This window comes from Miniopterus natalensis, chromosome 3 (assembly GCF_054644295.1).
Source record: "Miniopterus natalensis isolate mMinNat1 chromosome 3, mMinNat1.hap1, whole genome shotgun sequence".
NCBI classification, from domain to species: Eukaryota; Metazoa; Chordata; class Mammalia; order Chiroptera; family Miniopteridae; genus Miniopterus; species Miniopterus natalensis.
The window spans coordinates 37,849,609-37,864,555 of NC_142083.1; the positions used below are offsets into that span (position 1 = coordinate 37,849,609).

The window sequence follows — 14,947 nt, forward strand, 5'->3', positions numbered from 1 at the left end:
TCTGACAACCAGCCATTCTGGTCCCATAGCCCCACCAACATTCTTAAAACTAGTCAGTTGAAATGCTCACATTTACCAATGTTACAAAAGCTCCTTTCTTTCATCAAGAAATGACTATGAATTCAGGAATTTCTCCAAAACAAGAGGAGGCAGAGTTTCTGTGGTAAAAACATTTTTTTTTAATCCTCACCTGAGGATTTTTCTTTTTCTCCATTGGTTTTCAGAGAGAGTGGAAGGGAAGGAGGGAGGAGAGAGAGAAAAACATCTATGTGAGAGAGACACATCCTTGTGCATGCGTGGATCAAACCTGCAAATGAGTTATGAGCTGTGCCCAAGGGAACTGAACCCATGACCCTTTGATCTTTGGGCTAACACTAATCACTCAACCAAAGTGGTCAGGGCTCTTAGGTAAATTTTAAAAGAGGCTTTTAAATATTGTAAATTCTTTATTTTAATAAAGAAACTCACTGGGGTAGTGTTTCTCAGCCCGGAGTATTTACTAGAAGCACATACATGACTTATAGAAATTTTTATAATGGTTCCTGTTTTTAGGATAATTTAAAAAATATATAATAATCTTCTATCCAAGATTTGCCCTAACACTGGTGCCCTCATTTGCATTTGGCCTCACTGTCACACTGGCATTAAGCAATGTAACCCTAATTGACATGGCTGATGAGAAAAGGTCAGATGCAATGTGACGTGCAAATGAGGTACAAGAGCAGGGGCTAAATGACGTCACAGCTGGTGATTCGAAAGCAAGAAATGCAGTCGTCCAGCAGAGAGAGAGTGGGAGACCTGAGTCACCAGTAGGCACACCTTAACAGAGGCATGTCAAGCTCAAAAGGACCTCAGCTACAGCAATCAGCACCATACTTATACTGTGAGCATAGATTCAGTTTCAGCAAAACAATATAATCTATCATAAGTTTAACAAACTTTGTAAAAAGGAATTTCCATAGGTTAAGTGTTAATTACTAATATGCAAATATGATTTATGAATCCATGGAAAGGACTGGGCAGGGTGAATTGAAACCAGATGGCCGCTGACTCCAGGGGTTAGAAAGAAAAGAAAAAAAGTTTAGGAGGTGGGGAAAAAAGGACAGAGAAACTATAAAGCAGAGAAAATTCAAAATGTGCTGATATAAATGAAGGAATTGAAAGAGTGCTGGAAGCACCTGCCACAAAGGTCTAGGAGACCAGAATGCAGAGTTTAGGGACACAGACCAAGAGCAGGGGTTAGGAGAAAGGGTAGACAGAGCTTGGACAAAAAGAGAGAGGAAATGGGGCCGCTTATTTGTGCTGGGCTGAGGCTTGCTGTAATAGTAAGTGGAGGCTGAGGCATCTGCAATTCTGTGAAACAGGGATGGTGGATGTCCCATTATTCACCCTTTCCTGGGTGAATCATTACAAGGCTGTTCCCTTAAGTGGTGCCATAGACATCTGGAGGTGGCTGATCACTGGATCTCAAGGGTGTCAGTCGTTAATAGTCTTCAAATTGGTGGTCAGACTGGGCTTATAAATCAGAAGACAGAACTGAGGGGAAGGCTACTAAGTCTGGGAGGTCTAAATGAAAAGAAATCTCTCTTTTTGGGGGGCTATCAATTCACAAATAAGACTATGTTCAAACATAAAGGTGCACCATAACTTCTGTGGGTCTTAGGCCCCTTAGGCTCAGTGCTCTGTCTTTGGGAGAAGTTTCTGTCAGAATACTGTTAACATTAATAAATTATTAATACACCAGTGGTTTCAAAATTTTCTACATGGAATCACAAAGACCTGAAATCACTTGAGGTCAAGAAAATTAGGGGCATTCAAATTTCTGAGACTAAGTGAGGTACAAGGAAGGTGAGGCTCAGTCAGCTGTGCAACCTTGCCCCTGGGGAATTCTGGCAAATAGAAGTTGTGGAAGAAAGCAAGTAGCATATTGCAGATGGGACACATGGGGACAAAAATGAGCTTGGAGAACTTTTAGATTTCTTTAAAAAAAAGTAAGTAGTTTTATCATTAAAAAATGTACTTTTCCATTTGAGTTTGAAGTTAACGACATTAAGAACAACCCACCTTACTCCAAGCATAATTCCAGGTTACATGACTGTCGCCTCCTAGAAGATCCTTGAGCCAGGTGACTGGATTTTGATAAATCTGACCATTTTCTACCTTAAGTTTACCACTCAACAAAACACTGGCTTTGTGGGTAGTCTCCTGAAGAAAAAAAAAGTTAATATTAAAAAGCAGATGAAATATGTGAACTTCTGCTTCTGGCATGCTGAAGTAACAGGGAACAGATTTACCCTAACACCTGACACAACCATAAAACAGACAAAATATGTGAAACAATGGTTTTATAATCCTCAAATAGGAAAACAAGAACCCAATAAAAATGGACAAAATATTTGAACAGACACTTCAGCAAAGAATAAATATGACGGCAAATAGCACATAAAAAGATGCTCACCATAATTAATCATTAAGAAATGCAAATTAAAACCACAACATACATACTAGTACATATATATATACACATCTACACTACATGTTAGCATGGCTAAAGTTAAAAGGCTGATCATACTAAGTATTGGCTAAGTAAGGATGTAAAGGAACTATAACTCTAATACATAGCTGATGGGAATGTAAAATGTTACAAATAACTTTGTCAGTTTCTTAAAAAGTTAACTATACACTTACCATATATATAATTCAGCCACTCCACTCTTAAGTATTTACCCAGGAAAAATGAAAACCTATGTCATATCAAAACTGTATTATCAATGTTTATAATAGCCAACAACTGGAACCAATCTAAATGTCTACCAAAGATGAATTGATAAACTGTAGAATATATATATAATGAACTACTCTTCAGCAAAAAAATCCCTACTGATACATGATACAATAAGGACGAATCTCAAATAATTATGCTCAGAGAAAGAAGCCAGACAAAAATAAATACATATGGTATAATTCCAATTATAAAGAACTTTTGGGAATGCAAACTAACATATAGGGACAAAAAGCAGACCAGTAATTGTCTAAAGAATGGCACTGGAAGGGAGCAGATGAAGGAGGTGAAAAAAACGACACAAAGAAATTTGGGGGGTTGGTGGGTATGTCCATTATCTTGTTTGTGGACATGGCTTCACAGGTGTATATATATGTTAAAACTTGTCAAATTGTATACTCTAAATATGTGTAATGTATTGCATGTCAATTACATCTTAATAAAGTTATTAAAGAAAAATAGATAAAATACGAAAAGTTGTATTAAAATTTTGTTATAGCTGATCCAGAGAAGTAACCACACTGTCAAAATATGAGTTACTGTAAATAATTTACTAAGTAAAATTTGATTTGCTTTGGCTAATCCAAGGTAAGTATTGCTTAGCAATAAATTGGTTGACAGGCAAGCAAACAGGAACATCAAGGAATCTGAGATCAAGCTACTAATTTGGTCTTTAAATTATAGTTTAGAGCTTTAAAATCAATTTTTTTTGCTCCTAAGTTATAAGTAAAGCTTACTAACTAGGAAAAGCTTAATTACCCAGAAATGGAAGGGGCTGGAAACACAGGTCATTCAGATTAAACTCTAGTTGGATGGTCCATAAGCAAGGACGCACTCCAGGACTCTGAATCTTTGTCACTTTAAAGTCCTCTTTCAAAAAGTGAATGTGGGGAAGGAGGAAAGGAAGCCTCTTCTCTCAGCATTTCTAGCAGAACCTTTTTTCCCCCTTCTCTACTTTTATGCATATATGATATTGTTTTAACTGAGTCAGATTTATGCAAATTCCAAGTTACTTTTTGTTTGTAAAAACAAACTGAGCTTCTATGGAAGATGAATTTATACTTATCTCTTATTAGGGGAAGCTTAGCAGTACACTGGTAGTTTCCAAATCTTTGTAATCAAAGCCAGTTCCAACTTACTATTTTTATGTTGTTCCTCAATCCTTCCTGGTACAATATAATTTGGGTCTGATAGATGAAAGGTGTTTGTGAATAAAATGTGCGGGGCAATTCTAGAAGCATGATTTCACTTGCTAAGAATACAATGGTTGTGGTCCCTTCATTCAAGAAGCCCAGTAAACCCCATTTCACTAATTGGAGGTAAATGCCTACACTATGTAATAGCAACATTTATTCACTTAATCAATTTCAATGATTTTAGAGAAAAAAATAAGATACCTGTGTTTTAAATTCCAAAATGTTATTTCCTGGGTTAATTCTTCCTAGTACTATCAGATCCTTTATCTGCACACATTTCTTTTTAGGAACCATGCTATAGCTTAAAGGCTTTTTTGTGGTATGCTGCCGGTCAGACCCAGAGGAGGAGGTGCTCTGACTGTCATTTGCATGTCGGAAAGCAAAAACTGATTTTTTAAGATATGGTTTCATCTGATGCCCCATATCACGACCTAAGTCTTCAGTATCTTGATGTGTCAGGCTTTCTGATGCCCCCCTAGGTGGTTGCTGGGAAGTTCTTTTTCTGTTTCCTCTTTTTGGAGCACAACTGGAAAGAGCCTGACCACAAATAACAGTTGATGGATGGGCATCATTTGGGGCAAGTACACTTGCGGTTTCTGAAGTATTTAATGTGCCAGTTAGTGCTGAAGGATCTGTAAGATCATTTTCTTTTTGTGAATATTCTGTTTGAGCAATAAAAGCAACAGGTTGGGATGGTAATTTAATCTTCTTAGTGCCATATGAAGGTCTGGATTTTGATAACCCATCCAAGTTACAGTCATTGACATTTTGTCTAGAATTCAGCTCATTTCCAGAAAATTCTTCCCTTCTCACTGTATCTGAATTTAGACAAGCATTGGTGTTTTGGCTGTCATTCCACATTTCCAGAGACAACTGTGTTTCCTGTATGCTTCCACAAACAGGGCTGACGGGAGAAAATGAGCCTGATTGGGACTGCACTAAATTTTCCAGGCTGGTAAGCTCTTGGTTGTCCTTTTCACAAAAGATCTCTGAGCTAGATGGCAGTTTCCTCAAACTAACACCAGGCACAGATGTAACATTCTTATAGTTTTGAATTTTCTGGCTTATTTTTTTCTGTTTTTTTGCCACAACTAAAAGGCTCTTCTGTCTTGCAGCCAAGTTAGCCAGTTGTTCCCTCAGGACACCATGCCTGAATGATTCTATGGACACCCTATAGTAAGAAAAAAAAAGAGACAACAAATACAAACAGAGTAGAAAACTTTTTTTGAACAGTCACTTGTATTTTAAAGGTATTTTGTGTCAATTTAAATTTGACCACCTCAAAGTACATAGAGTCTGTCTTTGCAATGTATTTCCTTTGAGAGGAAACTGACTCTTAAGGAGAGTTTGCCTTTTTAAGGAGGTGACAACAGTGTGGTTATTCACATTTGCATCCACATTTACATTCATATCACTTAGCAGTTGTGAGTCAACCCTAAATGAAAAACAAAACTTGGGTAGTCTATCTGGATATCTACTAGTCCTTTACTTGGAAACTAGCAATTGGTGGCCAAGGAGGAACACCATTCTTTAGGTTTGAAGTTTGCTTCCCTGTTTACAGTGGAAAGGTATATAAAAAAGTAAAATTTGGGAGTAAGTTCCACTCAAGTTCCCTTAACTATAGAGGAGTAAGATTGTTTTGTGAATAATTATACCTGATCTAGATCTGAGAAATTCAGTTCAACAAGTAATTACTATAATTGTACTTTGAACCTATACTGAACATTTTCAAGTCCAGAGGGACTACTCAATAAGCATTTTCCTGTGTGCCTTCCTCTAACCAAATCTCTCAGTGGGAGGAAGTGACTCATTCACACCTCTGTCTTTTGGTTATAACCACCTATTCCATAGTTATCTTCAGGATATCTTCTGACACCCTGTTTCCAGCGGTTCTCAAATCTTTTGCTCTCAGAACTTTTTTATACTCTTAAAAAAGTTATTGAGAAACCCAAAGAGCTTTTGTTTATATGGGTTGTATCTATCAATATTTACTATTTTAGAAAATAAAACTGAAAAAATTTAAAAATACTCAAGCACACATTCCATTAGCTATTAGAGTGATGATATTATCACACACCATGTGGCCTCAAGAAAATTCCACTGTATACTCATGAAAGAATGAGAGCAAAAAAGGGCAAATATTGCCTTAGTATTGTTTTTTTTTAAATTTTTTTATTGATTTCAGAGAGAGGAAGGGAAAGGGAGAGAGAGAGAGATAGAAACATCAATGATGAGGGAGTGATTGATTGGCTGCCTCCTGCACGCCCCCTACTGGGGATGAAGCCCGAAATCTGGGCATGTGCCCTGACTGGGAATCGAACCGTGATCTCCAGGTTCAAGGGTTGATGCTCAACCACTGAGCAACACTGGCCAGGTAATATCTTAGTATTCTTATAAAAGCAGTTTTGACTTCAAAGAGCTCTGGGAAATAGAAAAGCAGTAATATAGATATCTGTTTCTTCTATCACAGTTTAGAGTTGTTGGTACTGAACTCCAAGTAGACTGAGTATTAAAATAGATGTAAGTGGAGAAGCAGCAAGAAGAAATCAGATTAACAACTGGTAGCATAAAATGCAAGAAAATAAATAAAAAAATAAAAAATAAATTAACAGTTATCACATTTAAAACTGAAAAACAGGCTCTGGTCAAGATGGCAGTGTAGGTAAACACAGTACTTTAATCCTCCTACAACCACATGAAAAATACAACTAATCTTCAGAACAACCATCATTCAGAACTGCCTGAAAGCTAGCTGAATGGAAGTCCTACAACCAGGGAATTAAATAAAAAGCCACATCGAGACTGGTAGGAGGGGCAGAGGTACAGAACAGGCTGGTCCCACATTCACATGTGGGGGTTTTTAATTGGGAGGGATATCTTGGCTGCGGAGGTCCCCTTGAGGAGTGAGGGGTACCAGCCTCACATTAGACTTCTCAGCTCAGTGTTCTAGTGCTGGAAAGAGAAGTCCCCATAATTTCGGGCTGTAAAAACCAGCAGGGATTGTGGCTGAGTGACACAGAGGCTGCCTGAGTCCCAGGCAGTTCCTCTAAAAGGGCCCATGCAGCCCTGGCTGATGTGGCTCAGTGGTTAGCATTGTGGCCTGTGCACCAAAGGGTCGCAGGTTCAATTCCTGGTCAGGGGCATATATCTGGGTTGCAGGTTCACTTGCCCCTGGTTGGAGTACATGCAGGAGGCAACCAATTGATGTTTCTCTCTCACATCAATGTCTCTCTCTCTCTCTGCCCCACCTCCCTTCCACTCTCTCTCTGAAAAGCAATGGAAAAATATCCTTTGGTGAGGATTAACCAAAAAATTAAATAAATAAAAATAAAGGGCCCGCGCATGGACTTATTCAGACTCACTCCCTCTGAGCTCCAGTTTTGGGGCTGCAGCTTGAAAGGAACTAGGAACATACAGGGAAGAACTAAATTGCTTGGCATCAGGGCAAGAGCTAGGGAGCAGCTTTCACCTAGACTAAAGTGCTGGCAGAGGCTTCTGTTCCTTTGCTGAGCCCTTCCCCCAACAGAGTCAACAGGTGGGCGCCATATTTGAGTCTCCATCTACCTGGCTCATATTTTTCACCCCATCCTGGTAATTACCTGAGACCCTGCACCAACTTAGGGGCTCATCCAAGCCGTTTCCAGTGGCTTTTCTATACAACTGGCCTCTCCAGCCTCATGCTTCAGACTTTCCTAAAATCTCTCAAACAAGCAGCAGCTGGCCTCAGCGTGCCCCATACCTCTCGTTAAGTGGCCCCAGGCCCAGCACTAGTGGCAGCCAGCGTTGGTTCACAGCTTGGCCTCACCTAGGCACCTCCAAGCCCAGCCACCTGCAGGTCACTCTGTAGTTCATGCTGGGTGGCCATCTGCAGATCACTCTGTAGCTCATGTTGGGTGGCCCCAGGCAGGGCATAGGCAGTGGCTGACTTTGCACCTCCCGGGAGGCCCCAGAGCCAGTCACCCAGTGGACAGCTTCAGACCATGCTGGATTACAAGCCTACCACTTCCATAAGGGACACACTCAATGGGTGGACTCAGTGAGCACCAGAGCCCCACTGAAGCAAGTCCTGTTCCATAGGGTCACTCCTACATACCAGCTCTGCTGCTGTAGTTGCAGCTGGTCCTCACAGCTGATTGGCCTGGGGGTCAATCCCTCCCAATGACACCAACAACAATCAAGGCTCAACTGCAACAGGACAGTGCACACAGCCCACACAGGTGCACCTGGAGCGCCCAGCTCAGGTCACTGGGCAGACTGCAGCACTGGGCAATACACAACACCTACTACATAAGGCCACTCTACCAAGTCTGCGTGAAACAGCAGCTCTACCTAATACACAGGAACAAACACAGGGAAGCAGCCAAACTGCAGAGACAAAGAAACATGTCACAAAGGAAAGAACAGGAGAAACTGCCAGAAAAAAACCTAAACGAAATGAAAGCAAGCTAACTACCAGATAGAGTTCAAAACAATGGTTATAAGGATGCTCAAGGAACTTAGTGAGAACTTCAAGAAATTTAGTAAAAATGTCAACAGCATGAAAAAGGACATAGGAACCATAAAAAAGAACCAGTCAGAAATGAAGGATACACTAAAAAACAACAAAAAACAACAATTAAATGGCAATAAATACACATCTATCAGCAACTGAATCTAAAAATCAAAATAAACAAACATAACAGAAACAGACTCATAGATACAGAGAATATTTTGGCGGTTGCCAGATGGGAGGGGAATTGGGGGGATGGGTGAAAAAGGTGAAGAGGCTTAGAAGTACAAATTAGTAGTTATAGTATAGTTATGGGGGTATAAAGTACAGCATAGGAAATATAGTGAATAATATTGTAATAATTATGTATGGTGTCAGATAGGTATGAGAGTTTTGGGGATGATCACTTAGTAAGTTTTATAATGTCTAATCACTGGGGTGTACACCTGAAACTAATATAATATTGTATGTCAACTGTAATTGAAAAATTAAAAATTATAAAAATTAAAAATAAATTTTAAAATTACTAAAACTATATGAAACAAAAAGTTCAGACAGAATATAAAAGAGCTCTTTGGTTTGCAAGATTATAAGTCTTACTGCAATATTAATAAGGAATTACACTTGAAACTCTAGCTGATCAGGAACTTGTGAAAATTCTAGGTATCTTATTAATCAAAGGACATAAAGAAAAATTGAAGCTAGCCTTTTCCAAAGTCCCCTAGAGAATATACTTTAGTCAGGTACCCTCTGCAGGTCTTCTAAGCACATGGGCTTTATAGAAAGGAATTCATGATACTTATTCACTAGAGAGAAAAGCAAAATGGGGATAAAGATAGTAGCTTTATAAATAAAAATAAAAAATTGATTTTAAAATAAGTTCAGAAAAAAACTGAATATGCAATAGATGTCAAATAATTATAAGACAGGAATATAAAAAATAAGAAAAATCACGTGTGAATGAAGAATAGGGTCCAAGAGATGTCTGCATGTTCACTGCAGTGCTATTCACAACAGTCAAGACATGGGCACAACCTAAGTGCCCATCAGTGGACGAATGAGTAAAGAAAACGTCACACTCAAACACATAGGGGAGTATTATTCAGCCAGAAGAAAATCCTGCCATTTGTGATAACACAGATGGACTTTGAGGGCACTATGCAAAGTGAAATAAGTCAGACAAAAAAAACCAAATACCCTATGATCTCACCTATATATGAAATAGATATATATATGTATGCATATATATGTGTGTGTGTGTGTGTATATGACTCAGATACAGAGAACAAGAGGTGGGGGGGGTGAGTGATATGGGTGAAGGTGGTCTACAGGTACACACATCCAGTTATAAAATAAATAAGTCATGGGGATGTAATGTACAGCATGGTGGCTACAGTTAATAATACTGTATATTTGAAAGTTGCCAAGAGAACAGAACTTAAAAGTTCTCATCACAAGAAAAAAAATAGGGGACATATGTAACTAAATATATGAAGAACTAATAAAAATAGTGTCCAAGCAAGAAAAAATATATATATATCATCTTTCTCAAAGAAAGATGAGTAGTAGTATATAACCAATATAGTCAGGATAACACTCCTTAAGGGCCCTGAAAAGTTAGAAGTACACAAAACCACAAAACCACATAATCAAACTGTTTAGGAGGACATTTGTGATAACAAAAAAAAACACGTTTTAATGTAAAAAAAATTGATTAAGGAAAATAAATTATTTTGGGGATTCACGACCAGAAAGGCTTTCATAAAATTGTTGGCTGTAGACAACTTTTCTACAACTTTTTGTTTTCTGAATATTTCCAGTAATAAAGAAGGAAAATATCTTTCTGGGAAGTACAATTCCCCACAGAGGTAATAAGTTAGATAACCTCATAAAGTTATTTTTTGGTCCTAAGCAACATTCATAAGAATTTATATTCTAAGAAATTCTAGGCATTACTATTATAGCTAAAAATGGATAAATTCTGATAACTCTAACATACTCCTATTTTTTTCACTCACCTGTATTTTTTAGCCAGATCATCCCTTTCTGCTTTCTGTTTGGCAAGCACATTATCCATAACCTCTTTTATCTGTAACATCTTTTCAGTGTATTGTTCTAGAAACATGGTAATAAAGTAAAAAATCAGTTAACTGAGAGATAAATGTTCAATTTGCTCACACAGGACTTAGCCTTACTGATCATTTTTAAAAGTTATTATTTCCTTATCTCTTCTCCAATATCAATGGTCCAGATATATAAATCAAGGTTTATTGACTTATGTCACCCTATGGAAGTACCCTAAAGTGTATAGGTAAGAACACTGTCAAGGAAGAACCTGAGTTCTAATCCTGCTACCCCACTGACTAAAGTCAGTGAAACTGGGCAAGTCACATGACCTCTACTCTCAGCTTCCTTATCTGTGAAATGAGGGGAGTAAAGAAAGATAAATTAGGAAGATGAGTATTTCGCCTGTTAAAATTTACTTTTTAAAATACAAAAAATAGCCCGGCTGGGCATGGCTCAGCGGTTGAGCATCGACCTAGGATCCAGGCGATCAGGGTTAGATTCCCGGTCAGGGCAAATGCCCAGGTTGTGGGCTCGATCAAAGACTCTCTCATCATTGATGGTTCTGTCTCTCTCTCTCTCCCTCTCCTTTCCTCTCTTGGAAATCAATAAAGATATATTTAAAAACAAAACAAAACAACAAAAAACTCTAAAAAAAATAAATAAATAAAATAAAATACAAAAAATAAATTATTATTGTAAAAAATAATTTCAAACACTATGAATGTTTACACAGAAGAAAAGTCAGAGTATCCCACTTACCCCCGTGCATCACCTCTATTCTACTTCATGTAAGAGACTGCTGTTAATACTTTGGTAGTAGTGTATTTATTTGTGTATGCACATTAAATATATTTATATAATGTGTTGTTCTATATGTTTATACTATATAGAACAATACATTATATGTGTTTAAAAATAAGAATTGTGTTATCTATCAGTTCTTGCTCTTTACACTTAACACTTAAATAGGGCTATATGAAATCGAAGGTCACTTACAGACCTATATAAAATACGTTTCGTAATAACTACTTAAAATTTTCCTTTCTTCCATTGCCTCCCAAATAAAGCATCATGCACGCCCCCAGCCCCATCATAAATCCACAGAATTTACACATAAATATCGATTATGTCCAAATACAGAGTCCCAAGTGGGAAATTGAAAGGCTTAGATTTTCTTTCTTTTAAGCTCCTTGCTATTCATTTCACTTTTGACTTTGTTCCCTTATGTTTTTGCCTAATTTTTTAGACCAATGCATATTTTTCTAGATAATTTAACTAGAGAAAAACAGTGGTGAGAAATAACATGAAGTTCAGAGTTGGAATTACTTCCAGAACCTGCCTTTGCAAATCAAACAAGTGATTTGATAAGTATACAATCAGAGTAGTTTTGTCTCCTCAAAAGGGTTGGTTTCACAGTGTGATGCCTGTGCTAACAAAGGGGAGAACCGTCTGTGATCATTAAGAATTTAGATATACATTTGTTTACAGACTTGGTACTGATATTTACATTATCTACGTACCCTGTTACACTGGTTTTCTTTTTTTTTTTTTTTTAATATATATCTTTATTGATTTCAGAGAGAGGAAGGGAGAGGGAGAAGGAGAGGGAGAGAAAGAGATAGAAACATCAATGATGAAAGAGAGTCACTGATCAGCTGCCTCCCGCAGGCCCCCAACTGGGATCCAGCCTGCAACCAGGGCATGTGCCCTGACCGGGAATCGAACCACGATCTCCTGGATCCTAGGTCTATGCTCAACCACTGAGCCACACCCGGTCAGGCCACACTGGGTTTTCTAAATGGATTTTAACCCCCAGGTAAAAATAACATTATCATAGTAACCTAAAAGATTCTTATAAAAAAGGATATAAGGATATTTACATGCAACTTGCTAGTTATTTATCAAAGAGACATTAATCAATGGTATCCTAGAAAGAACCTAGAAATTGCCCTAATATGTATAAGGTTTTAATATATGATAAGGTATTATAAAACTGTGAGGATGAGAGGAATTAGTCGACAAATAAGAACAGGAAAACTCTATGGGGGAACCCTATTCTATCCTTACCACATGTGAAAAAGAGATTTTAGGTGAATTATACAGTTAAAATGCTTACGAAAAAATAACACAAAATGTTTAAAATGAACATTTTTCTGCTCAGTTAAACTGAGGCGCTAGAGGTATCTGATAGCAAAGTGAATGCAAGACATCTGGGATTCATTACTCTTGGATCCCTCAGCCTGACCAAAGATATAAAAGGTGTCAGAATATGGAGGTGATAAATTTGCAAAGATACTTCTTTAGAGAGCTGCTGCCTCACTGGGTGGAATCACCATCCTGAGCAGCAAAAGTGAGAGGTGAGGGGGCTCCTCCCCTATATCTCAAACCTAATGGGAGCAGTTTCTCAGAGGATTGTTGGGAGCATAATAACTTTCAGTTGAGGTGATAAAGGATTCACATCTGGCTTTCTCCTTGAACATCTAGAGGTTGAGACCTTCAAAAGCAAGGAGTTTCCACAGCAGGGTAGAAAAAGCTGCTGCTGTGTTGGAACTGTCCTCCCTTCCAACAGTAGGACCAGGATGCCAGCATCCTGAAAACTTGCTGTGGAGCCTGTCTTATGATCTTGCCTATGAGGGCTTCTACTTGAGGGCAATTAGATGCACAAGATATTATAAATGCTAAATAAAATATATGAGCCATACAGTTTTCTGGGGGGAGGTGTATAAATTATTTTATATTATTTTCTTCAAAACATAACATGTACTATGTGTTAGGTCAGGATGAAAAGTAGAATGGGTATTTAAAAATAATAATAATAATAAAAGGAAATTATTTTTAAAAATCATCACTGCATGAGTTAGTACAAGAGATGAAGTAATAGTTGTATCCTGTTACACAAAAGATTGATGAGGTACTTTAAATTACTTTATTTTTAGCTAATTACTTTTCACATTCAGATCTGCACCTATCAGGAGCTACTTTCTATCTTGTAAATTGTAACACAAGAAAACATAACTGTGAGCTAAAGGTTTGCAAATATTCACTGAAGTTTTGAGAAATTAAGATTATTAGGTTAGAAATCATTCTAATTTACTAATTTGAATTACTAGTGTTTTGTAAACAGGAAGGTATCCATGCAGTAAGACATATCTGCTCATTTGCTCTGCTGTGTAACCACTACACATTCCTTTTCTAATTAGTTAAGGGTTAATTAGGTGAAGCGGAGGAGCCAAGAAGTAACACAATCTTATCTCTAATCACCAGCTTATGCTTTTCTCACATCTTCATCTAAACATAATTAGCAGTAGCAGCTTATTCTGATCATGGTTCTGAGTATCTCTCAAATTACTCATGCTATACCTTGAGTCTAAAAGTATCTTTATCAACAATTACATCTACTACTGGTTTGCATCATTGACTTCTAAGAATCATTCCTAGCACCTTACTCTTAAATTAAAAAAAAAAAAAAAAAAAGCTAATTTTTCAGTCACTGTGAGCTTTGAAATAAAAATGTGCCACAGACAGTAAGGTAGCAGTGACTCAAACTTGATTATGAGTCCATATTTACCTGCATCTTCGGGGGTCCTTATTTCAAACTCCAATAAATTTTCTTGTTTTTCTTCTATGTCTTGTAGAATGGCACTGATGGTCTGATGCTATCACATAAAAATATTAAAACTTCATTATAACAAAGTAGATGTTTCTCTCTGATAAGCAATTGAAAAATGCACAATAAGTGCTAAAGAGCCTGGCCGCATGGCTCAGCGGTTGAGTGTCCCCCTATGAACCAGGTCACCATTCAATTCCCGGTCAGGGCGTATGCCCAGGTTTCAGACTTGATCCCCAGTAGGGGGCATTCAGGGGGCAGCCTATCAATGACTCTCTCATCATTGAGGTTTCTCTCTCTCCCTCTCCCTACCTCTCTATGAAATCAATAAAAACATATTTTTTCAAAAAAGTACTAAAGAAACTGCTGTAAAAAATACTCATTTCCTTTTATGTTCAAAATGTACTCATGCTTTGTTTAACCTTAACTGTATAAATACTGCATATCTAAGGGAAAAAATAAACAGTATATCTTGATTTAAGTAGCAGTTCTATTCCTGGAAAATAGAATGTAAGAGTAGCAACCATATAAAGAATCATAATTTTTCACTGACTTCTGTTTTAATTATAGGTATAGGAGAAAAAAAACAACTCAGCACATAATATTTAAAGATAACATATATGCAACAAGTTCACTTTAAGGCTTTATGGCTATCATTGCACCCTATTAAAATATCACACATAATATTAGAAATACAAAACACTACTTTCAAAAACTCACAAAGGGGATTTAAGACCACGTCTTTATATTCGTCAATATTAATCTTCCTTCCTGGAATGTCTTCAGCTTATTCTGCCCAGACCCCT

At 37.5% G+C, this 14,947-nt stretch overlaps 1 protein-coding gene across 1 annotated transcript in view; it reads right to left on the reverse strand.

Annotated features, from left to right (window-relative positions):
• The window catches only part of ANKRD31 (ankyrin repeat domain 31), a 91,029-nt gene that overhangs the window by 14,675 nt on the left and 61,407 nt on the right, over positions 1–14,947 (reverse strand). The window contains exons 20-23 of the mRNA XM_087815192.1: positions 14,103–14,190; positions 10,486–10,582; positions 4,180–5,149; positions 2,065–2,205 (exon numbers count right to left, since the gene is read on the reverse strand). Coding sequence (XP_087671318.1) covers positions 2,065–2,205; positions 4,180–5,149; positions 10,486–10,582; positions 14,103–14,190 — 1,296 coding nt within the window. The remainder of the gene's footprint in view (positions 1–2,064; positions 2,206–4,179; positions 5,150–10,485; positions 10,583–14,102; positions 14,191–14,947) is intronic.